The sequence below is a fragment of the Pelobates fuscus genome, chromosome 3, assembly GCF_036172605.1.
Source record: "Pelobates fuscus isolate aPelFus1 chromosome 3, aPelFus1.pri, whole genome shotgun sequence".
Lineage (NCBI taxonomy): Eukaryota > Metazoa > Chordata > Amphibia > Anura > Pelobatidae > Pelobates > Pelobates fuscus.
In genome coordinates, this window is record NC_086319.1 from 257,174,376 (window position 1) to 257,201,600 (window position 27,225).

The 27,225-nt window shown below is 40.7% G+C and overlaps 1 protein-coding gene across 1 annotated transcript in view; it reads left to right on the forward strand.

The window, feature by feature from the left end:
- The first annotated feature begins 3,739 nt into the window (after positions 1-3,739).
- The window catches only part of LOC134602908 (protein tyrosine phosphatase domain-containing protein 1-like), a 40,625-nt gene continuing 17,139 nt past the window's right edge, over positions 3,740-27,225 (forward strand). The window contains exons 1-6 of the mRNA XM_063448372.1: positions 3,740-4,028; positions 11,738-11,921; positions 15,181-15,261; positions 16,809-16,927; positions 25,884-26,021; positions 26,601-27,154. Coding sequence (XP_063304442.1) covers positions 11,743-11,921; positions 15,181-15,261; positions 16,809-16,927; positions 25,884-26,021; positions 26,601-27,154 — 1,071 coding nt within the window. The 5' untranslated portion in view covers positions 3,740-4,028; positions 11,738-11,742. The remainder of the gene's footprint in view (positions 4,029-11,737; positions 11,922-15,180; positions 15,262-16,808; positions 16,928-25,883; positions 26,022-26,600; positions 27,155-27,225) is intronic.

The window sequence follows — 27,225 nt, forward strand, 5'->3', positions numbered from 1 at the left end:
TTTCAGTTTTACTTATGGACACACTGGGGCCCCCACCCCCTTTCTTGTACAAGGTGTATGTATTACTTGATTCCGCTAGGGGACTCTGAACGGCCAGGTGCATCAACTATTAGCACTAGTGCCATTATTTCTATGGCCGTAATGGCCGAACGCCAGAAGGCGATTCTTTTGAAGGTTGGCCCCAATTGAAGAATATGGCCATCTCCGAACCGGTCCCTCAGCTGAAGGGCTGCTGTTTGGGAGCAGAATTTTGTTAAGGAACTGGGGTCCAACTGGGAGACATTCACAGCTATTGATAAACCCAGGAAAATTGGAATGGATTTTTTCTCCAAAGTTTGGTGGGGCTGGGCGTGACAGGAGCCGCACGTCTGGCTGCGATTTCAGGGACTCGTTCCGAACATGTCAAGGCTCCTTTTCCTCCCTTTACGGGATTTCCATGAACCCTAGCATCCACACTCCTCCACATCAAGGGGGAAAACATTAAATCCCTACCACCCTCGTGGAAACACGTCGGGCGGATGCCCTTCTGGTGGATACCCATTGTTCCCCTCATCCTCGAGGATCGGTGGTGGGCAGGTTTGGCCCAGATTTTTATTACGGATGGGCTGCCTTGACTATAGGCTCATGGTCTCTCGGAGTGGTGCGGGGCTACCGTCTAGAGTTTTTTCTATCCTAACCTGTTCAGCATTTTTGTCCCCATAGCACTTGCCTGTCAAGGGGACAGGAATTGTTGCTCTCCATGGAGACCTGCAATCTGCTCGCGTTAGGGGCGATCCAAGAGTTGCCGTGCGATTACCGAGCTTCAGGTCCGCCTAATCTTGGTATCTTAGCAGGGAGGAGGGTTTCACCCCGCGCTTCTTTCCTGACCTCTCTATGTTTTTCCCTTGGTACCAACACTTGCATATGATGGGTATCCACTGCCTCCGGGATCATCTCCGGGCGTCAGATTGGTTGACCAATCTGGAACTGAAGGACCATCGCGTCACGGTTCCTATAAACAAGGAATCCAAGGATTTTTTCTCTGTTTCTTTGCCTGGAGAAGGAAACGTTCAAAGTTTTCAATGGCTACTGTTCGGTCTCTCATCGGTTTCTGGGGGTCCCACCAAGGGGTACTAGGGGTATCCATCTGAATATCTACCTAGACTACATCCTGGTCATGTCCCTGTCAGGGTACCACTTACGGTTGCATGTCAACTAGCCGATTACGGTGCTTCAGATTTGGGGTTTTTGTTTTTTCTAAGCACTTAGGAAGTCAGTTTCTGTATCCCTCACAGGCGGTGAAGTTTCTTGGGTTTCACAGTGTAATTATATCAGGCAGTGCCTGTTCCTCCCTAGCTCCAGGATGAAAGCCATGACGAAAGTAGTGATATGGACTCTTAGAGCAGTGGACTTGCCGATCAGGCGTTTAGTGAGGGTACCCGACCTGCCTACGACTTCCATCCAGGCTACATCTCTAGGACCGCCTTACTTTCGACCCCTTCAAGTCAGAAGGATTCCTCTCTCTGTCCAGGTCACTCTTATGTGGCAAGGCGGAAGTTGGAAGATGGCTCCAGTGTTTGAGTGTATGTGTGTATGTGAGTGACTGAGTGTGTGCGTGAGTGAGTGTATGTGTGTCTGTGAGTGTGTGCGTGAGTGTATGTGTGTCTGTGTGTGCGTGAGTGTATGTGTGTCTGTGAGTGACTGAGTGTGTGCGTGAGTGTATGTGTGTCTGTGAGTGACTGTGAGTGTGTGCGTGAGTGTATGTGTGACTGTGAGTGTGTGCGTGAGTGAGTGTATGTGTGTCTGTGAGTGTGTGCGTGAGTGAGTGTATGTGTGTCTGTGAGTGATTGTATGAGTGTTGCATGTGAGTGTGTCAGTGTATGTGTGTGTCTGTCAGTGTGTGTTTGTGAGTGTCTGTCAAATCAGTGAGAGTATCTTTGTCATTGAGTCTATGTGTGACTATCAGTGTGTCTGTCAATGAGTGTCAATCAGTGTGTGTGTGTCAGATCAGTGAGTCTCTGTGTTTGTCATTGAGTGTGTGTGACTGTCAGAAGAACACTAAGGGCAGGGAAGGGAGGGGACCAATAATGGACGGGGAGAGGGGCTGGTTAAGAGGCACATAGGTGAAGATGTTTGTCACGAGCGTGGGCTATAGGCCCAGCCGAGACAGTGGGGAGAGTGTGGAAGTGACAGGGTTAATGACACCAGACCCCTGGTTACCTGTTGCTAGTCCCAGCAACCACTCAATTAACCCCCGCAATCCCTTCTACACTAACCCTCTAGTACACACTTTACTGCCACCACCAAGACTTTTAAACCCGGGCGTCTTAGGTTACCCCCCACACAGGAGAATTATAGAATCACAGTTCTACTTTTACTGATCAAACACATATAATTAACCCTTTTTGGTAACGTGTTTATCTGAGCTTTTCTTTGGAGGGTGAAGCTCTTAGAAAACAGAGACAAGCTGATTAAGTAAACATTTAATCTGACAAAAAAGATTCACAGTGCTGAGTACAAAATACAGAAATAAATGACATACAGATAACAAATTGCAAAACAGTACATAAAATAAAATAGGAGAAAACACAAGAAATTCCTTACATATATTTACCCCATATAGAATTCTTGTGGGAGTCTTAGATGGTATTGATCTCCTAGAAGTTACTGACAAAAAGAAAAATGAATACTGAACTCTGGATAGTCCAGCACCCTCATCATATAGCTAAACTAGTTATTTCTCAGTGGGCAGACCCCTGGGGGAATCAGAGGGGGTTGGTCTGGCAGTCTATTGCCCACTCTATGAAATTCCTTGTGTCCAGCTCTGGTGATGGCTATCTAGATGTTTTATGGTCTAGGCCTGGTGCAAGATCAAAGACCACAATAAATGCCATCCCAAGGTTTACAAAAAAACAACTCTTAACATATATAAACACACATCAAACAAGAACTCATGCTTTTGGCATGACAATGTTATTTTTGAATGGGGGGGGGGGGGGCGGAAAAATACATCTTCGCCTATGTACCCAAAAATACTTGCACCGGCCCTGCAATTAGATTACACAAAAAATACAAAATAAAAAGCAGTATGATGTTCTAGCCCTAAAAAGGGCTTTTTGGGGTGCTGTCCTTACAGCAGAGATCAGATGAGTCCTTCAGGACTGTAGTGGACACTGAATACAGTAGCCTAGCTATACATTCCCTATCAAATGAGCAGCAGCTACACTTTCCCTCCTCTATCTAAGAATGCAGCTTCAGAATGAATCTAAAATGGATGCTGTACAGGAGGTGGGAGGGTCTGGAAGGGAGGGTCTGCTGCTGATTGGCTGGAATGTGTCTGCTGACTGTGAGGCACAGGGTCAAAGTTTAATCAATGATGACGAATAGGGGGCGGATCGGTCCGCGCATGTGTTAGCCCGCCGTGGCGAACGCGAACACACTATGTTCGCCGGGAACTATTTCGCCGGCGAACAGTTCGGTACATCACTAGTGATTGGTTGCCTGCGTGCCTATACAGTTTTTTCTTTCATTTTGATATATTTATATGTCTCTATCTTTGCTGCTGAGAGTAATAAAGAAAGAGATATGCATAATACTCGCCTCCGTGTCTTTAATAAAATCATGACTTTACGTCATGTTAATAGTAAAATCTGGGAATTGCTACTACATTATGGCAATAATGGCCATAATGGCAATAATAATAATAATTATATTACATTGCAGCACTGCAAGACGTTCACTGGATTTTTACTTCTACAACTTTTTATTATTCTGTTGCTTTCTATTGGGAAAATGTTTGTCCTTTAAATATATCCGTCAGTGGACTACAAGGACCAGAAAGAATTGCTCAGTGCCTGACACTGACATCAAAAGCCCTAAGCAGCTTAAATCTGTGTCTAATGTAATAGCTTTATAAGATTAGTACAACTAGGTTGGAGAGCATAGGTTGGGGTCCAGACTGTTCCAGTGGAAAATAAACAAGGTCTTCATTCGATATCTACACAGTGAATTACCAGGCAGAAACACAAAAAGAGAAGAACATTTTAAAGGTAATGTAAGAATTAGATATATCTTAATTTTCCTGTTTTATATTCCACCTCTGTGTTAATCACTCACAGAGCTTCATTATCTTTCATCTCAGTGGGTATTGATAAGAAATTGGCATTTTCACTTCCTAGAACCTTTTAAATAACTTTGGAGTTAACCCCTACTATCCATAGAAATATTTTTCACAGTAGTGAAAAGCATCTTTTAGTTGTTACTGGACACGGCATTTTTTTTCTTGTGGGGACCAATTTGCTAAAGAGTGAAGTGTTAGGGTTAATATGGTTTAGTTTGTATTATGTTTCCCTAGATGTGGATTTAAACAGGCTTACAAATAACATCACAGGTTAATGCCGCTCGGTAAGGTGACACAGATAGTTTTCTATAACAAACAGTGTCTCTTGGAAGTAAGCAAAGAGCCATGTTAAGATAAGGCATGTCTGTAATTTTAGAAGTTCCTAAAAATCGGGCAAAGGCATAGACTTTGTGAGGTCTTAGGTGAAACTGAAACATGAGCCCCCTACTGACGACCTTAATGAAAAAAATATAGGGGCTGTAGCGTTGTTATATGTATGGGGGATCTAGTGTTTGTGTATAGGGGGTACAGTATGCATGTGTGTATAGTGGGTGTAGTGTGTGTGTGACAGGGTAAGTGTGACAGGTCAACTGTGAATGGAGGCTGAGTGTGGAAGAGAGAGTGTGTGGGGAAGCTGTGTTTCTGTGTCCAGCCTCCCCACACTGTGATCCCATTTTTTACATTTGCACTCCTAATGGTGGGTAGGAGGGGGCAATAATTGACTCCCTGTTGTACATTGGGCTCCCTGGTATTTCGGTGGCCTAGCTATCTGGACTGCAACTTTACAAGATACAGAGTTGCAGACTGTGACGAAACCAATCTCGCCACATTGTATTGGAGGAGCCTGGTTGCCTGCCTGCTTGCCTTTGGACTATGGCCCTGGGAGATTGAGCCCTTTACAAACAGTGTTCGGCCCTTTTATTACTATGGGAGAAGAATTGACACTTTTTATAGGGCACTTCGGATGCAGCCGAAGTGCCGAAGTTACCGAAGTGCCGGAGTTTCCGAAGTTGTCGAAGTCGTCGAAGTGACCGGCATCGGACAAAGGACCACGTGGCGGCGGCCATTTTAACTCGAACACCGCCGACCCGTACCATCGACTTCACTTCGACACTTCGACTAAAGTCGAAGTACCGGCCATACTTCGAACGGGACTTGGCCGTTTTTAGGCTAGAAAGTGACCGACCGCACAGCCCAAATCCATGGAACTGTTTTGGGCAAGAAAAGGTGCTTGCGGCCGGTCATAAAAGGACTTCCGTGTAACTTTTTATTTACTGGAGGGATTTGTATGATTTTTGAGAGTGGTTATGTTTAAAGTATGCTGAGTCTGAATATGTGATTGTTATGTGGATACGATGTATGGTTGTAAAGTTATGAACGTTATGTAAAAGTATATTTTGAACTGTACACATAATGGGATTAAGTGTCACACTAAGGGGAGGGGATGTGTGGGAGGTAACATCTATGTTATTGGTTATTTTATGCCTCCCCCTGGGTGTGGCCTGTATGTGTACTCATGTAATAAAAAACAGGCTGGGTGCCCAGCACCTCAGACCACTGCTTGACCCTCAACACGGAGCCTTGTCTCGTTCTTGGGGGGATTCACTGTATGCTGTTGGAGATTGATTGCTAAGGAGTGTAAGCTGATGTCTGCTTTTCCTGTTCGTCTGCTAGCAGCTATTCGTGAGGTTCCAGCTGGAGTGCCACCTTATTCACCTATATCCAGTTCGTGAGTTTTGATGTTCTGCAGTAGCTGTGCCTTTCTGAGAAAAGGGGATTATCGCCTAAACAGATTTTTCCCCTTTTATGCTGAAACGGTCCGTTACACAGACCATAAGTAGTTGTCCTACGAGCTCCAGCACCGGAAGTGTCAGAACATGGCTGGGATATCACACAGCAATGCACTAATTGTCCGCACCTAAGGAGAGCTACTCAAGGTCTTCAGCTCTGCACGCAGTGGAGCTGCAGACTGTGTAGTAGAACCTTGCACATGGCGACACACTGGGAAAGCCACCGGGCCCCCTCCAGGCGTCGAGCCATCTGTACACGTTGTAAGCTGCTGAAATTGCTTTGGAGAACACACATCGTGGGTGTTTGAGGAGTAGTAGTACAAACGCAATGCCCGGGAAATTAACCATAAAAATTGGCTGCTTATGTAAAAAAATGTGACAGAGATTTGTAATGAAACTGCCAAGTTAAAAGATTCAAAATTCTCCATATTAAATACATTGTCTTCTTCTGCAAATTATATGTTATGATGGTGGTGAAGTGCAGTTGGGGATTGATATTTAATCCCAAAAGGGATAGGTACCCAGAAAAACTGTTTAAAATTAGAAATTTGAAAAACTAAAATTAGCATGTCTGTAAAATGACCCTGTACCATCTTAAAGGTGTGACCTGGTCGGAGTTATTGATGTGATTGGGGAGGGCTGTAGCAGAATACAAATATAGGGATTTTCATTATATGGATACAGATAGTACTGAAACATGTTTGTGAAAACCACAAAAATAAATAAATACGGATTTTGGCAGAGCAGAGGTTGGCAGAGGTTGATTATAAGGTATACAATAGTGAGTAGGCGCTTCCAAAAATGGAATGAAAGTGGATATCAACAGTAGTGGATGATACAGCAGTGTTTCCCAGACACTAAATCAAAGTAAGTATAAATGAAGAGTGTGTATCAAAAACCACATAGGGAGTGATAGTCCCAAAAACAAATGTAATGGTGATAAGTAATCATAATATACAACCTGAAACATAGGCAGCTGGCAAAATGTAATCTACAAAATATAAAAAACGGAACATAACATAGTGTGTACTGTATAATACAAGTGTATGCTGAAATAAAGGTGGACTGTCACTCACATTTAGCAGAGCCGTACCAGGCTCTGTATAATAAGCTCAAGGGTGCCAATTCAGGCTGACAACACGCCAAGAAATGGCTGGACAGGTTCCGTAGTAGAAAAAACGTATATTTATTTGAAGATAAAAATATAAAGTGAACTCCTGGTTATTTGGGAGTGGAACCCTGATATAAATAATATAAAAAAGAGGGGTATCCACTTACCCAAACAGTATTAACCTTTGGAGTGGTATAAAACAAATATATAAAATACAAACAAATGTGGAAATAGCAGCAAACGCGTTTCGGCTCGGTAGCCTTCTTCCAGTGCTGTTTCTCAAGTCCTCATGGCTTGTTTAAATGCGCCCGGCATTTCTGATCACCTGTGCGCATTTTTCCTTCCGCATACGTCACTTCCGGTATTTTCGAGCGATGTCATTTCCGGTTTTGCCAGTTGGAACGCATGGTGGAACGCAAACAGCGTTCAATCATTTCCGGAATCGAAGAGAATATATGTCTTAGAGCAAATACATAATATAAGAGACAGAAAGTATAAATAAAACAAAATGCAATAGATGAACGGCCACATAAGTGGCTCAGAAGCTGTCAACAGTTATCTATACACTATTATTGGCAAAAGTCAATATATGGAAAAATACATCTAAATAGGATGGAAGAGCTGGCAAAATAGAACAAAAGGGAAAAAGGATATGTAGTATGATATTAATCAAAAATATATAATATAAACAGATATGGCAAAAAAAGAAAATATAATATATGGAAAAAATATTTTAATTTAAAAAATGAGAAAACTCAAAATCTAAATTTAACCCATTTGGAAATAAGCAGTCTACATCAAAGATCCATTTACTTTCTATCTTTGCCAGCTCCTTTACATTATTTTCACCCCTCCAATTTTTCTCTTTCTTAAGAATAGCCATAAACGACAGTACAGATGGATCGCTTCTATGTTTTTTAGCAAAGTGTGCTGACACACTGTGTTTCATATACCCCCTCTGGATGTTGCCCATGTGTTCCGCAATCCTCGTTTTTAATGCCCTAGTGGTCATCCCTATATACTGCAGGCCACATGGGCACCAGAGGAGGTATATGACATTGGTGGAATGGCATGTCAGAACCTGACGGATAGGGAAAGTACGATGATTGTGATGAGAGATAAAGGAGGTGTTTTTTTGTTTTTTGAATAGGGTTTTTTTACATGTGACACATAATTTACAGGGATAAAAACCCGGCTCAATATTAAAGAAAATTGTGTTTTCTTTTTTATCCTTAATAAAACTAGTCGTTAAATGTTGTTTTAGATTTTTTGCACCTCTATAAACTATGGTCGGTTTTTCTCCTATGATGTTGCCAAGAGTTGGATCTGATTTGAGGATATACCAATATTTATTAATGATATGCTTAATCTGTTTGGCATTTTCGTTGTAATTTAAGACAATTGGAATATTTGAGAACTTTTCATTCTTTTTTACATTATGTGTCTTATTATGTGATAGAATTTCCTTTCGATCTTTTTCTTTAGCTTTATTAATAAAATTGTCTAAAGTTTTTTCATCATAATTTTTTTCTACCAATCTAGTTTTTAAAAACTGTGCCTGTTCATCAAATAATTTGGGGTCACTACAGTTTTTATATAAACGTAAAAATTGGCTATTTGGCATATTATGTAGCCATGGGCCATAGTGACAGCTTAAGGTATCTATATATCCATTGACGTCGACCTTCTTAAAGAAGGTCTTAGTCTGAATAGTGTGGTTTTCGACATAAACATATAAATCGAGAAAGCTAATACCCTCAGTGCTATGTTCACTGGTAATATGTATGTCTGAGTGATTACAATTTAGAAAATCAATAAAAAATCCAAGGGTGTCCTCATCTCCTCGCCAAATGAAAAAAATGTCATCAATGTACCTACGATAGAGAACCAGATTCTGTGCCCAGCGAGCCTCTGAGAGAAAAGAATTCTCCCAACGTGCCATAAAAAGGTTGGCATAGCTGGGCGCGAATCTGGTTCCCATCGCGCTACCTTTTAACTGTAAAAATTTTTTTTCATCAAACCAAAAATAGTTGTTCTGAAGTATAAGTTTGATACTATCCATAATGAATGAGATCTGTTCTTCTTTCATATCGCTTTGATGTTTCAAAAAGTACTCTACTGCTTCACAACCTAGAACATGCGATATACAAGTATACAAACTTGTGACATCGCATGTTACTAGGAGATAATTATTCTCCCATCGTATATCCATCAAGAGTTTCAGCAAGGATGTAGAGTCTTTAAGATATGATGGTTGCGATGTTACTAGGGGTTGGAGTTGTTTATCTACATATTCAGAAAGGTTACTTAGAAGAGACCCGACCCCAGACACTATGGGTCTCCCTGGTGGATTTTTTTGATCTTTATGTATTTTTGGGAGTATGTAAAGTACCGGAATCCTGCAGGAGGAAATATCTAAATATGAAAATTCGTGTTTATTCAGGATATCCAGCACTTTACCTCTATCCAAAAGCTCTGAGTATGCCTTTCTGATTTGGCTGGTGGGGTCACCCTTTAATTCTTTATAGGTAGTAGTATCATTAAGTTGTCTATATATTTCTGAGTAATATTGGTCCTTATCAAGGATCACAATACCCCCGCCTTTGTCGGCGGGTTTAATAATTATACTTGTATCTGATTGTAATTCTTTCAAAGCTTTCCTTTGTTGGTAATTAATATTGTTGTGTTTAGGTCTATTAATTTTCTTTACTTCGCTCATGACCAACCTTTCAAAAACTTTCATTTCACTATTAACACAATGACGGGGAAAGAAGGTGGATTTCTTTTTTAAACAAGTATGTTTAAACTCTTGGGATGTAGTTACTTCTTCTATATAGGGTGATTTTTCAAAAAACATTTTTATACTCAAGTAGCGTATAAATTTAGTTATATCTATAAATGTGCTAAATGGTTGGTTAAATTCTGATGGAACAAATTTTAGACCTTTTTTCAAAATTTCCATTTGGGGATTGGTGAGGACTTTCTTAGATAAGTTGAAGATTCCTAGTGTTCTGCTATCCTGCCTCTTTTTTTCTCTCTCCAGAATTCTTCCTGCCCTAACTCCTCTCTTACTCCCTGCCAGGTTCTTTTTTGGGGGTTTTTGATACACACTCTTCATTTAGAGGTTGATTATAAATTGTTTAAAGGGACATCCCACTGCCCATTAGACATACAGCAAAAAAAAAAAAAAATGCATGTATTTAATTATGGATTTTTTATTGAGGTATATCTTAAAAACTGCTTGCAAAACCTGCAGATTTTCTGTCTCCTGCCATTGCAACCCCTCCCCTTCTGACCCAGCCACGAGTTTCTGGACTGCCCAATCACAGACTTCCCAATGCCGCAGAGCTAAACAACCAGGAAGAAACAGATCCTGTTGTCTACTTGAAAGCCAGGGGATTTAACAAGGTTGATATCCAAACATGCCAATTTCTATTGAAGGCTGTAGTTTTTGTAAAATCAAAAAATAGTTTTCATTCATAAGTACTGGGTCTGGAGTGTCCCGTTTAATTTAACATTTTTAAAATGCTTTCAGCGAAATAACTTAGGGGGAGGGGGTCTTCTTTCTACAAATATATACACTTGTATATCAGTTTTGGATCCTGTGACTGCTATTACAGGAATACTCTAAGCACCATTAGCATTGCAGCAGATATAATCACTACACCTGTCAAACAGTTTTAGTATAAAATTGGTTCCTTGGCTGTAGCCCCTGCTTCGAGTCTACTCAGTTATGAGAATTGAGTAGTTACCAGAGGACTACGCTCATTATAATTGTAAGCAAAATTATTATTATGATTATAAGCAAAATTGAAAAACTCAAGTAACAGAAATGAGAAAAAAAAAATAATAAAAACATTATAGTAAATATATATATAATGTGAAATAGTTATTAAAATAAAATATTAGATGGTTACTAAGTCACTCAGTCAAGTGATTGGTATTTAGTAAGGTATATAGTTAAGAAATGTGCAAATATATAGTAAAAGTACTCCGGGCTGTCCCGTTAAAAATATATAATGTTTTTGGTATTCATTTTAATTGGTGGGATGCTAATTTATCCCAAATGATACAAAGCCTTAATAAATTATGGTCCTGAATGAAATGAAAGCTAAATGACATGTGGGAGGTCATATATCTGACTCCTGAAACATTAGGGGGACTTTTCTTTAGCTGAACCATTGTGTTTAAATCATCGTAAGCACAAATGTCTTGCAATTTATGTGCTTAAAACATTTCACCTTAAGAGGTAACACTATATACAACACACACACACACACACTGGAAGTAGTGCTATAAAAATGACTCCACTCTAGAAATGTAAACAAAAGGAATTTAAAAAAAAAATAATAATAAAAAAATATATATATCATTGAGGACTTATTAGCCAGTGCTATTAAGCAATGTTGCCTTCAGTACTACAATTAGACTCGATTAGACTAGATTATCCATAAAGCAGACTTTACATCTGCAGTTAGCCTTTTTGGTTTTTCAGTGTGTAAGGATTTTATAGTATGAGTAAATCCTATTTTTTTCCCCTTGAAATTTGAAGTAACTTTCACATTATTATTTTTATTGTGTTCACTGTTCCCTTTTGCTTTATTTATACATTTTTTATAAGTTTAGGTTGTCAGGAGTGACATATTTAGCTGTTTTTGGTATGAATCACAGATTTATTTTCACCTTGTTAAATAACAGATGTCTCTATTCTAATTATTATTATCTCTCTATTCCTAGTGCTCATGAATTCTTCAGGGGCAATACCACGTCCCACCTATTCCCAGACTCGGGAGCGTGTAGTCCGGGCAGTGCATCCTCATCTCATATGCTCTCTAACTTGTGGAGGCCGAGAGTGTCGCTATGAGGGTCCTGAATGTTGGAGTCTGGAACAACAAGCAATCAGGGGTCTCTATTCATCCTGGTAAGAAAGCTGAAGATGCCTCTTGTTGCAGATCAGAAATTCCCAAACTCTTATAAGACTGGATTAATGATGAAAAGTAATGTGTTTAACAGAATGCAAAATGGTGTGGTTAATTCTTGTAATGCACATGATGTCCTAAGATCTACAGCAGTTGTTTCAGGCTGTTAGTGCAAAAGATTCAATAATGGAAAAAGCAAAGGTTGCACAAATGTCCGTTTCACAACTGATGAGACTTTCTATCTCCGTGAGGTTTGGTAAGGGCTATGGGACTAATGTAGAGAGGACCCTGGTGCAACAACTTTTCTGGGCCCCCTCTAACTCAAGGGTGACCAAATGGTATATCCCCATCTGTCGTACAACCAGGGCCGGTGCAAGGATTTTTGCCGCCCTAGGCAAAAGTAAAGTTTGCCGCCCCCCCCCTATGACATCACAATGCCCCATGTTAACTAACGCAAATGCTGCAGTGCCGCCGTGTTTACATTAAAAGGCCTGCAGGGACAGGCTATAGACACCAGAACCACTACATTAAGCTGCAGTGGTTCTGGGGACTAAAGTGTCCCTTTAATGTGAGGTAAATTAGAGATTAGTGCCACGAATAATAAATATACTAGATTGCCTACTTACAATCAGATGAGGATGGTGATGGGCTCTAGCTGCAGTCTGGCTCCACTCGTCTGGTGTAGAACAGGCTCTCTGGAGGCTGTTTGTGTTCTGGGAGAACGGAAAGCAGCTCCATTTTTTTAAAGGCCCTTTACACAGCTCATGGTCTGGGCCCCAGGGTCCACCTTCATGTTCCACCAAATAGTTTGTTCACAGGAGTAGGGGATGTCCTGATATGTGTGTAAGGAATGCATTGTGTGAATCTGTGTTTGTATGTGTAAGGGCTGCAATGTGTGTTTCTGTGTATGTACGGGATGCAGTGTGTGCGTCTGTAAGGGGTGCATTGAGTGTGTGTAAGGGGTGCATTGAGTGTGTGTAAGGAATGAATTGTGTGTTTCTGTGTGTGTAAGGGATGCATTGTATGTAAGGGTTGAATTGCTTGTGTGTGTGTGTCTGTGTGTGTAATGCATTGTGTGTTTTTCTGTGTGCAAGGGGTGCATTGTGTGTGTGTGATGGATGTCAATCTCTCCCCCCCTCCCTTGTCACTCTCTTCTCCCCCTCTCCCTCCCTCGTCACTCTCTTCTCTCCCCCCCTCGTCACTCTCTTCTCTCCCCCCTTGTCCCTCTCTTCTCTCCCCCCCTTGTCCCTCATGGACGCACCAGCCCGGGCGAAGCTGCAGCCGCCTGAGGCGCTCTACAGTGCGCTCGGGCGGCTGCAGCATTAGGGGGGCCGGCGCTCCTGGCGGCGCCCCTTCCCAAGGGGCACCCTAGGCAGCTGCCTAGTCCGCCTTAATGGTAGCGCCGGCCCTGCGTACAACTCCTACAATGCTATGCCAGCTGGCGATCTACCATTGGCCCATCCTTAAAGGGTTGTATTTGTGAGCAATGTTTGTGTGTTTGAATGTAAGAATGTTTTTCTATATGGTGTGTGAGCATGTTGAGTGTATTCGTATGGATTGTTGCCATTGCAATGCAGTGGTGTACTTGTGTGTAGTGTTTTGCGCTGGAAAGCAGGGGTGTGTCTGTATGTAATGTTGGCTTTTAAATGTAGGTGAGCTTTTGTGTGTAGTGTTGGTGTTTGAATGAAGGGGTGTTCGTATATAAGTTTGATGTTTTAATACAGGGGTGTGTTTGTATATAATGTTTGGATTTGATTGCGCAGGTGTGTTTGTATGTAGTGATACACACACTGGCACACACATGCACACTATGATACACACAGTGACACATACACACAGCCTGGCACACAGATGAAAACAGTGACAATATCACACACTGACACACAGATACACACAAATACATACTGATAAACAGATGTACATACACTGAAATACATAGATACATACAAACATACATCATCATTTTTATATTTGCAACCCCCTCCTGTTACAATTCATTTTATGTAGATGACAGTGGCTTGCCTTGGTTCCTGCTGCTGGCTATGGCTGCTGGTGGTTTGGGCCAGGAGCTGACTCTCTCCTTGCTTCTCCCAGCTCCTGTGCTGCTTCCCCATGGATCTGGGAGAAAGTGACAGACTCTCACTTCCTTCCAGCAATGCCGATGTGAAAACGATATCAGCAACATCCATCAGGTGGAACTAAGCGCATGGGTTACACAATGGGCCCCCCAGTGTATGGGCGCCGTTGCAGCTGCACCACTTGCACCGGCAGTAGTTCCAACACTGATTTGGTGGTCTACATGGCAGTATGCTATTTTATACTTTAAGCAGCACGTTTTAAGCTAAAACACATAGTACTACTCTTAAAATCTCAATAAAATTATCATTACAAAAAAAACACATTTTCTTTTGAAGTGTACAATATATTTATTTAACCGATTATAATTTAAAACACAGCAAATATATATTAATAGACATGTGCAATTTGTTTTTTGTTCCAAATGTGAATTTGCATGAATTTCGGGCAATTCAGACATTCGGATGCTTCCAAATGTCCGAAGTGCCGAATTTCCGAAGTGCCAAACCAAATTGCCGAAGTGCCGAATTTCCGAAGTGCCGAAGTGCTTTGAATTTCTGAAAAATGGCAAAACAAGAGAGGGAGGGAAAATTAGCTGAATGATGACAGAGGTAGGGTTAGGGAGCCCTACAGATGTTCCGAATTGCCAAAGTCCCAAATTGCTGAAGTTCCAAATCACAGAGGTTCCAAATTTCAGAAAAGTGCCAAACCGAACCGAATTGCCGTAGTGCCGAATTTTTTTACTAACCCGAATTTCCAAACCGAACCAAATTTCTTTGCCCATGCTCATCCCTATATTATAACCTATTACCTAGCCTATTCTACATCATTTCCATTCTCATGAGCACTACTAATAGCAGTCAGCACAAGGAAGGGAAGAAGCCAACAATAAGCAAACAACAAACTTACAAAGCTGTACAAAAGTCAGTCTTCAGATATATACACTTGGTAATCCCATACTAATCAATTTGTTTGATGTACAAAAAAAGTAGTCTACCAAGTTGTTTAGAGTATCTAATGATAATTCAGAGCAAAGTATTAAATTATGTATGGTATGAAGATATTGCTAACTGCCTAGGAGACTGTTTTTGTTTTTAAGCCTGACACCCTTAAAAACAACATAAGGAGAATTCATGCATATCTTCTGCATTTTACTGATACACATGCTTATGTTTTTGGTTTCAGGATTACGGATGAGATTCTTGCTATGAGCCGTCCATCCACTCGTTTAATACAAGAGCACAATATCACTGGGCAATTCCAAAGGTAAAAGGGATTACAGGGACCCTAAAAATATAATTTGGGGTTTATGTCATAGTTTCAGGCCTACTACAACATCAGCCACCACATGGCCAAACTCCAGTTCTCTCTGTCATTACTTGAGGTAATCTAGTTGCAGCCCACATTATAATATCCAGTCAGAATGAGTCAGAATTTTCAACATAACTTTGAAGAGGCAATGACTGGATATGATTATTTTTTAATGCAGTATAGAGATAATTGGATAATTGGTTATAACAATAATAATGCAAAAATTCTGTGTATCTTGGAAAAATATTCCATGTAAACATGAAAATTAACATAGAAATATATAAAAAAAAAAGTGCAAAAAGATGAAGGGATGTACATGTGCCAAACTATGTAAATGTTTGACATGAAACCTACTCCTCCACAGAGTTTGCAAATAATTGCTCAGACTACAGAAACAGCAGCTTTAATAAATACATCAAATATGGCATATCAAAACGTATTAGTCCCCTTGGCAGATTAGTATCATTAGGTGCTTTGCACAAGGACACTTACTGGTAAGGTGGTCTGACCAGGATTTGACCCTGAGTCTTTCAGTTTTAAGGCAGTGATGTGACCCCAGCTCTAACCAGACAATATAAATAAATTAGTAGAGAAAAAAGAAAAACTAATGTATACCAACAATAATTAGAAATTAAGGATTAATAAAACCACATACAAAGAGCATGCATCATAAAAAAGTAGGACAATATAAGCAGGTATATTCAAAAATGTCCGTTCACACTGCGTTTATGGTGTGAGAACTGCAAAAATGTCCACAACAGCCACATATAGAAAGTCCTCTAAAATTAGCATTACATAATCCTTATTGTCATCTAATGCGAGAAAGGAGGCAGTATAGCGCTTACTGATGAAATGGAATAAATGACTATAAGGAAACTTGCTCCATGCAAAAAGGGTGTCCTCTAGTCTTTACTAATGGTACACAAGTTCACCAGTCTGGTCCTGGTGTATACAATGGGAATCGGCTTCTATCCATTCTGCTCTTTTCAAGGAGAAGTGGGGCTCACACACAAAAATCCAACCCAATGTGTTTTTTAGCATCTCCTCAAGCAGTAGGTTATTATGTATTCTTATCCATGTATTTTGCAAATAAGTGTTTTGGAGGTGAGAAAAATAAGATTGTATGTGGAAATCCACATTGTTGTACGTAGCTCAGTCCCTGAATTGAGTTAATCCATCTTGGGTCCCCTTCAATCATTGTTTCCTTTTTTGCCACTAAATATAGCTAAAGAAATGAACAAAAAACAATGTATCTGTTCGCCTCCTCATTTGCATTTTGTGCCCTGGCTGTGCCTAGGTTATTGTGATGTCAGTTTCTAAACATTTAATATACAGGTTAACAAACAGTATAGATTTTGCAATGTTTTCTTCAAGGGTGTAATTTAAAGACAAATGACAGCTCCCTTGTAAACTGTAAATGCTATTACTATCAATGTTTCCTTGAAGAATCTTTTTTTAATGTCCTGGATGTGGTTTACAAATACCTATTTCTATGTGTACAGGTTTGGAATACACTCTTTGGTTAATGCCCAGCTTCCTTGGGAACACCCTTACTGTGGAGACCCACTTGAACCTCAAAGTGGCTTCTCATATAGACCTCAGGACTTCATGGATTCTGGCAGTGAGTCAACTTCTGTTTGCACGTGTGGAACCTGGAAGAGTATCAGTGTATATGTGTGATAGATTACACGTCCCTGTGCTTGTTCTCCAGTGTTTATCAAATTCTGTGCTATCATCTATGCACCTTGGTGTATAACATTGTGAAATCCACTTATGAAGTGAGCTAGTAGGCAGTGTGATGTTATTGTGAAGTAATTAAGAAAATTACAATCTTTTCAACCTTTTTTGCAAGACAGGTTAATTTTTAGGAGATCATTTGTGATGCCATTAAAAAAAAAAGACCAAGCACATAGGAAAAAAAACTGGAATAAAAGTACAGTAATTTCGCTTTACAGTGCTTTGCTAATACAGTGCTTTTCGATGATAGATGATGAGCATCCACTATCTTCACAAATTTAAAGGGACACTATAGTCACCAAAACAACTACAGCTTATTGCATTTGTTCTGGTGAGTATAATCATTCCCTTCAGGCTTTTTGCTGTAAACAATGTCTTTTCAGTGGGTGGGTATTGGTGGGTATCCGCTCAGAACTCAAGCTGGTTTTATGCCATCACAGAGAGAATCTAAATCATTTGAACATTTGATTGATCCCACACAAAAGGGTGGTCAAAATACAAAATACAGGTTGGTATAAGGATAACCTAGATGTGGACTCCTTATTCACTTAGCCTAAAGTGGTACCGGCTAAGGCTTATTCATTGACAAATAGTGATGTCGTGAACATAAAATGTTCCGATCGCGAAAGGCGAATGCGAACTTCCTCAAATGTCCGCAAACGGCGAACTCAGCGAACCGCCATAGACTTCAATAGGCAGGCGAATTTTAAAACCCACAGGGACTCTTTCTGGCCACAATAGTGATGGAAAGGTTGTTTCAAGGGGACTAACACCTGGACTGGGGCATGCCGGAGGGGGTCCATGGCAAAACTCCCATGGAAAATTACATAGTTGATGCAGAGTCTGGTTTTAATCCATGAAGGGCATAAATCACCTAACATTCCTAAATTGTTTGGAATAACGTGCAGGTATGATGTTGTATCGATCAGGTAGTGTAAGGGTTACGCCCGCTTCACAGTGACAGACCAAACTCCCCGTTTAACGCACCGCAAACAACCGCAAACAGTCCATTCGCACAACTGTAAACTCCCCATTTGCACATAGTTGGATACCAAGCTAGCCATGTCCCGTTACTTGTCCTCACTGATGTCATTGAAGGTCTCTTCCTCCACCCAGCCACATACAACACCAAGGGTCCCTGAAAGGTGACAACAAGCCCCCTGTATTTTTTTTTTTAAATGTACACTACTGTTACACCAGATATGAGTTGCACTGGTGTGACACTGTGCCCTGGCAGGCCCTGAAACGCACACGTGTGAAAGAAACTGACTGCTATTATTTCACAGTCAAATTTCTATTTTTTTTTAAATGTACACTACTGTTACACCAGATATGAGTTGCACTGGTGTGACACTGTGCCCTGACAGGCCCTGAAACGCACACGTGTGAAGGAAACTGACTGCTATTATATTACAGTCAAAAAAGTTTTTTTTTTTTTTTTAAATGCAAGCTATTGTGACACCAGATATGAGTGGTGGCACTGGGCAAGTGGGCAAGGTATAGGCTGTGAGCCTGACACACACGCTGGCAGGCAGGCAACTGCAATTAGATTACACAGAAAAAAAAAAAGCAGTCTGATGTTCTAGCCCTAAAAAGGGCTTTTTGGGGTGCTGTCCTTACAGCAGGGATCAGATGAGTCCTTCAGGACTGTAGTGGACACTGAATACACTAGCCTAGCTATCGATTTCCCTATTAAATCAGCAGCAGCTACACTGTCCCTCCTCTCACTAAGAATGCAGCTTCCGGGGGGCGGGGCCTAGCTGTCATGGAGGAAAGACGCACTTCGTGTGAGCTCCCTCAATATCTCACTTTAAGCAGCTATCAACAAACGAATTTCACCCCAGAAGGGGATGACCCAGCAATGTTGCTCCTACCTGACCGACCCGACATGCTTAATAGCGGTCAGGTAGATGGTAATCAGTCACACGGGCAAACAAGACAGGAAAGGGTTAAAGATAAATTCAGAGTCAAGAACAAAGCCATGGTCAATACCAAAATAAACAAGATAGATCAAGGAACGCACTAAAGGGTACTGACACAGAAACCACGATAGGACAAAGTGGATAGGGCTAGGGAAGTTTATATATCCTTTAACATTTGATTGGCCCACATCATGCCTACGCCCCCAAAACGTTCGTGTGTGGTGGTGCTGGAATGACGTGGGCCAATGGGAGCCTGAATTAACTTTTGGCTCCCACTGCCCCTTTAAGAGCGAGCTCGTGACTCGAGCCGTGCTCCTAGTGCCAGGCGGGCCACGTGACCGATCACTGTGGTCAGTGCACGTGCCTAAGTCAGAAGAGGAGATCAAGTCGCATGCGGCTCGTGTGGAGGCAGGAGTGATCCAGCCACGCGCGGCTCAATATCCCACCTAGAACTAGCTCCCAGTTAAAATACTTGACTCTTACTTACCCACACTCAGTCATGCCACACACATTTCACCACTACTCTCACTGAATCCCTCTGACTACGGCTAAATTCATCTTCTACATCAGAACACTACTCCTAAGATGTCTCGGGTCTTTCATTTAGAATAGGGGCAGCTTCGGTCTCCTTCAACACTGACACTCCAGTGCATATTATTAAAAGATTGGGCAGATGGAAATCCTCAGTCTATAACCGATATATTCCTCATCCCGAGAAATAAATAAGGAAAGCTTTTAAAAGTTTGGTTTTGTAAATATGATGCAATAAGTGTGTTTTTCTTTAATACCTTTTCACCCTCTTTGCATGAACCCGATTTACATATATTACTAATATGTTTCTGAACATATATATTATATTATTTACTCACTCACTCACTCACTCACTCTCTGGGCCGGCCTAAGACATCATGCTGCCTAGGTCCAACGATAAATGACTATGGGGGATAATGTATAATAAACACAGGTTACTGGCTATGGCATGGATAATGTATAATAAACACAGGTTACTGGCTATGGGAGGATAATGTATAATAAGCACAGGTTACTGGCTATGGGGGATAATGTATAATAAACACAGGTTACTGGCTATGGGAGGATAATGTATAATAAACACAGGTTACTGGCTATGGCATGGATAATGTATAATAAACACAGGTTACTGGCTATGGGAGGATAATGTATAATAAGCACAGGTTACTGGCTATGGGGGATAATGTATAATAAACACAGGTTACTGGCTATGGGAGGATAATGTATAATAAACACAGGTTACTGGCTATGGGGGGGGATACTGTATAATAAACACAGGTTACTGGCTATGGGAGGTATAATGTATAAAAAGCACAGGTTACTGGCTATGGGAGGATAATGTATAATAAACACAGGTTACTGGCTATGGGAGGGATAATGTATAATAAACACAGGTTACTGGCTATGGGGGGATAATGTATAATATACACAGGTTACTGGCTATGGGAGGGATAATGTATAATAAACACAGGTTACTGGCTATGGGAGGGATAATTTATAATAAACACAGGTTACTGGCTATGGGGGGGATCATGCATAATAAACACAGGTTATTGGCTATGGGGGGATAATGTATAATAAACACAGGTTACTGGCTATGGAGGGATAATGTATAATAAACACAGGTTACTGGCTATGGGGGGATAATGTATAATAAACACAGGTTACTGGCTATGGGGAGGATAATGTATAATAAACACATGTTACTGGCTATGGGAGGGATAATGTATAATAAACACAGGTTACTGGCTATGGGAGGGATAATGTATAATAAACACAGGTTACTGGCTATGGGAGGGATAATGTATAATAAACACAGGTTACTGGCTATGGGGGGATAATGTATAATATACACAGGTTACTGGCTATGGGAGGGATAATGTATAATAAACACAGGTTACTGGCTATGGGAGGGATAATTTATAATAAACACAGGTTACTGGCTATGGGGGGGATCATGCATAATAAACACAGGTTATTGGCTATGGGGGGATAATGTATAATAAACACAGGTTACTGGCTATGGAGGGATAATGTATAATAAACACAGGTTACTGGCTATGGGGGGATAATGTATAATAAACACAGGTTACTGGCTATGGGGAGGATAATGTATAATAAACACATGTTACTGGCTATGGGAGGGATAATGTATAATAAACACAGGTTACTGGCTATGGGAGGGATAATGTATAATAAACACAGGTTACTGGCTATGGGGGGAATAATGTATAATAAACACAGGTTACTGGCTACGGGGGGATAATGTATAATAAACACAGGTTACTGGCTATGGAGGGATAATGTATAATAAACACAGGTTACTGGCTATGGGAGTATAATGTATAATAAATACAGGTTACTGGCTATGAGGGGATAATGTATAATAAACACAGGTTACTGGCTATGGGGAGGATAATGTATAATAAACACAGGTTACTGGCTATGTGGGTATAATGTATAATAAACACAGGTTACTGGCTATGGGGGGATAATGTATAATAAACACAGGTTACTGGCTACGGGGGGATAATGTATAATAAACACAGGTTACTGGCTATGGAGGGATAATGTATAATAAACACAGGTTATTGGCTATGGGGGATAATGTATAATAAACACAGGTTACTGGCTATGGGAGGGATAATGTATAATAAACACAGGTTACTGGCTATGGGAGGGATAATGTATAATAAACACAGGTTACTGGCTATGGGGGGTAATGTATAATAAACACAGGTGACTTGCTATGGGGGATAATGTATAATAAACACAGGTTACTGGCTATGGGAGGATAATGTATAATAAACACAGGTTACTGGCTATGGCATGGATAATGTATAATAAACACAGGTTACTGGCTATGGGAGGATAATGTATAATAAGCACAGGTTACTGGCTATGGGGGATAATGTATAATAAACACAGGTTACTGGCTATGGGAGGATAATGTATAATAAACACAGGTTACTGGCTATGGGGGGGGATACTGTATAATAAACACAGGTTACTGGCTATGGGAGGTATAATGTATAAAAAGCACAGGTTACTGGCTATGGGAGGATAATGTATAATAAACACAGGTTACTGGCTATGGGAGGGATAATGTATAATAAACACAGGTTACTGGCTATGGGGGGATAATGTATAATATACACAGGTTACTGGCTATGGGAGGGATAATGTATAATAAACACAGGTTACTGGCTATGGGAGGGATAATTTATAATAAACACAGGTTACTGGCTATGGGGGGGATCATGCATAATAAACACAGGTTATTGGCTATGGGGGGATAATGTATAATAAACACAGGTTACTGGCTATGGAGGGATAATGTATAATAAACACAGGTTACTGGCTATGGGGGGATAATGTATAATAAACACAGGTTACTGGCTATGGGGAGGATAATGTATAATAAACACATGTTACTGGCTATGGGAGGGATAATGTATAATAAACACAGGTTACTGGCTATGGGAGGGATAATGTATAATAAACACAGGTTACTGGCTATGGGAGGGATAATGTATAATAAACACAGGTTACTGGCTATGGGGGGATAATGTATAATATACACAGGTTACTGGCTATGGGAGGGATAATGTATAATAAACACAGGTTACTGGCTATGGGAGGGATAATTTATAATAAACACAGGTTACTGGCTATGGGGGGGATCATGCATAATAAACACAGGTTATTGGCTATGGGGGGATAATGTATAATAAACACAGGTTACTGGCTATGGAGGGATAATGTATAATAAACACAGGTTACTGGCTATGGGGGGATAATGTATAATAAACACAGGTTACTGGCTATGGGGAGGATAATGTATAATAAACACATGTTACTGGCTATGGGAGGGATAATGTATAATAAACACAGGTTACTGGCTATGGGAGGGATAATGTATAATAAACACAGGTTACTGGCTATGGGGGGAATAATGTATAATAAACACAGGTTACTGGCTACGGGGGGATAATGTATAATAAACACAGGTTACTGGCTATGGAGGGATAATGTATAATAAACACAGGTTACTGGCTATGGGAGTATAATGTATAATAAATACAGGTTACTGGCTATGAGGGGATAATGTATAATAAACACAGGTTACTGGCTATGGGGAGGATAATGTATAATAAACACAGGTTACTGGCTATGTGGGTATAATGTATAATAAACACAGGTTACTGGCTATGGGGGGATAATGTATAATAAACACAGGTTACTGGCTACGGGGGGATAATGTATAATAAACACAGGTTACTGGCTATGGAGGGATAATGTATAATAAACACAGGTTATTGGCTATGGGGGATAATGTATAATAAACACAGGTTACTGGCTATGGGAGGGATAATGTATAATAAACACAGGTTACTGGCTATGGGAGGGATAATGTATAATAAACACAGGTTACTGGCTATGGGGGGTAATGTATAATAAACACAGGTGACTTGCTATGGGGGATAATGTATAATAAACACAGGTTACTGGCTATGGGGGGATAATGTATAATATACACAGGTTACTGGCTATGGGAGGGATAATGTATAATAAACACAGGTTACTGGCTATGGGAGGGATAATGTATAATAAACACAGGTTACTGGCTATGGGGGAATAATGTATAATAAACACAGGTTACTGGCTACGGGGGGATAATGTATAATAAACACAGGTTACTGGCTATGGAGGGATAATGTATAATAAACACAGGTTACTGGCTATGGGAGTATAATGTATAATAAACACAGGTTACTGGCTATGAGGGGATAATGTATAATAAACACAGCTTACTGGCTATGGGGAGGATAATGTATAATAAACACAGGTTACTGGCTATGTGGGTATAATGTATAATAAACACAGGTTACTGGTTGTGGGGGGATAATGTATAATAAACACAGGTTACTGGTTGTGGGGGGATAATGTATAATAAACACAGGTTACTGGCTATGGGGGAGATAATGTATAATAAGCACAGGTTACTGGCTATGGGAGGGATAATGTATAATAAACACAGGTTACTGGCTATGGGGGGTAATGTATAATAAACACAGGTGACTTGCTATGGGGGGATAATGTATAATAAACACAGGTTACTGGCTATGGGGGGATAATGTATAATATACACAGGTTACTGGCTATGGGAGGGATAATGTATAATAAACACAGGTTACTGGCTATGGGGGGATAATGTATAATAAACACAGGTTACTGGCTATGGGGGGATAATGTATAATAAACACAGGTTACTGGCTATGGAGGGATAATGTATAATAAACACAGGTTACTGGCTATGGGAGTATAATGTATAATAAACACAGGTTACTGGCTATGAGGGGATAATGTATAATAAACACAGCTTACTGGCTATGGGGAGGATAATGTATAATAAACACAGGTTACTGGCTATGTGGGTATAATGTATAATAAACACAGGTTACTGGTTGTGGGGGGATAATGTATAATAAACACAGGTTACTGGTTGTGGGGGGATAATGTATAATAAACACAGGTTACTGGCTATGGGGGAGATAATGTATAATAAGCACAGGTTACTGGCTATGGGGGATAATGTATAATAAACACAGGTTACTGGCTATGGGAGGATAATGTATAATAAACACAGGTTACTGGCTATGGGAGTATAATGTATAATAAACACAGGTTACTGGCTATGGGAGGATAATGTATAATAAACACAGGTTACTGGCTATGGGGAGGATAATGTATAATAAACACAGGTTACTGGTTATGGGGAGGATAATGTATAATAAACACAGGTTACTGGCTATGGGGGGATAATGTATAATAAACACAGGTTACTGGTTGTGGGGAGATAATGTATAATAAACACAGGTTACTGGTTGTGGGGGATAATGTATAATAAACACAGGTTACTGGCTATGGGGGAGATAATGTATAATAAGCACAGGTTACTGGCTATGGGGGGATAATGTATAATAAACACAGGTTACTGGCTATGGGAGGATAATGTATAATAAACACAGGTTACTGGCTATGGGAGGATAATGTATAATAAACACAGGTTACTGGCTATGGGAAGGATAATGTATAATAAACACAGGTTACTGGCTATGGGAGGATAATGTATAATAAACACAGGTTACTGGCTATGGGGAATACTGTATAATAAACACAGGTTACTGGCTATGGGAGGATAATGTATAATAAACACAGGTTACTGGCTATGGGGGGATAATGTATAATAAACACAGGTTACTGGCTATGGGAGGGATAATGTATAATAAACACAGGTTACTGGCTATGGAGGATAATGTATAATAAACACAAACACAAAAAAAAAGAGAAAAAAAAGAATGCAGCTTCAGAATTAATCTAAATTGTATGCTGTCTAGGAGGTGGGAGGGTCTGGGAGGGAAGGTCTGCTGCTGATTGGCTGGAATGTGTCTGCTGACTGTGAGGTACAGGGTCAAAGTTTACTCAATGATGACAAATAGGGGGCGGACCGAACATTGCATATGTTCGCCGTCCGTGGCGAACGCGAACAAGCTATGTTCGCCAGAACTATTCGCCAGCGAACCGTTCGGGACATCACTATTGACAAACCTTAACAAGGCGGAAACAATTGTCTGAGTGGGGACCCACCAAAGGGCAATATACTTGAGTTGTTTTCTGTTCTCAGTATTCTCTTGTACTCTGATTTTTGCCCTCCCTTTGATAAAAAAAAGAGATAACATGGTGAATACAATCTATTCATAGTATAAGGTTTCATAGATTGAGGGCAGGATTTAGAATTTTGGAAGATGTGGGAATCCAGTGTCACAATGAGCAGAGTCTGGAAGTGGCAGATGTTTTCACCAGTTATCATTCTGTATTTTTCAGTTTCTTTCTACAACTTCAGTCTGCCTGATTTTGGAGTCGTCCCTGTCCCACGAATCCTGGATGCAGTGAAGGTTATAGCATTTGCTCTACGGGAAGGAAAGGTTGCAGTACACTGTCATGCAGGACTTGGCCGCACAGGTAATCATATTAATGATGGAAATTTCTAAATAAGTTTTAAAGGTCACTACAAGTACCATAACCATTTAAGTCCACTGTAGTGATTGTGGTGATTGTGGTGCCAGAACTGCTCTGGCACCATCGCTCAGTCAGATGTCAGACCATTTTAGCAAAATTTTACAGGTTACCTGAGACCCACCTGGGACCTTTGCTGCATCTGCGTTTTTTTCCAGGAGCAGAAACCAGAAGTCATTAAAGCAAAGTATGGAAAATGCACGAATGCAGTCATTGGATGAGAGCACTCAACTGGCCCTACTTTGTTCTAAAATTACATCTAACTTATCCTGGTGGACAAAAATAAAATACTTTACTTTGTGGGAGATTACACAAATATCTATGCAAATAGTTGTATAGATCATGAGAATTGTGTTTTACAACAAAGACAAAATGGGATATATGTGTATAAGTTGCCAGTTAAGATAATTGTTATTTTTCTCTGTCTTTCTTCTAGTGACAGGGTTTCCTTCCCACTCTCTCTCTTAGGAATCCATGATTTCCGGTGTCTCTGGTAGTGATGGAGTTTCCCCCTCTCTCTCTCAGGGGTCCTTATCGCATGTTATTTGGTCTTCGCATGTCGTGCTAGTGCTGCAGATGTCATCCGCTTTGTTCGTCTTCGACGTCCTGGCTCCATCCAGACAGGGGCACAGGTTTCTTTGGTGTGTGATTTTGCCCTATTCCTAAATTCACAGTGGGCAGTCTTTCCCAGCACCCATCCATCATCTTCACCCTTCACATTATCTGATTACCTAATAAGCCAGCGTCATCTCCTCCATGGGCAGGAAGCCCGTAGTTTGCGGTACCTTCCCAAACCTGTGGCCATACTTTGTCGAAGGCTGGCACAGTTAGCCAGGGGTAGTAGGGCACGTGGAGGACCCTGGGTAGAGCTGGAGAGGGAAAATGCAAACAGGCTACTCCTTCATACCATTGCAAAAGCAGCAAATGAACGCCACAGAAAAGGTGAGCCTCGACCAAGCAGTGTGAGTGAAGACACTACTGAACACGGTGAAAAAGTGAAGAGGAGAAGAGGCCTCTTGCAGAGTCAGCTCACCTGTGAGACCGGAATCCTGCAACTACTGCTCACTGGAGACACACAGGTAAGAAATCAGGCACACAGAAACTATAACACAGAAACTATACAATACATAATGGTCCCTGCATTAGCATA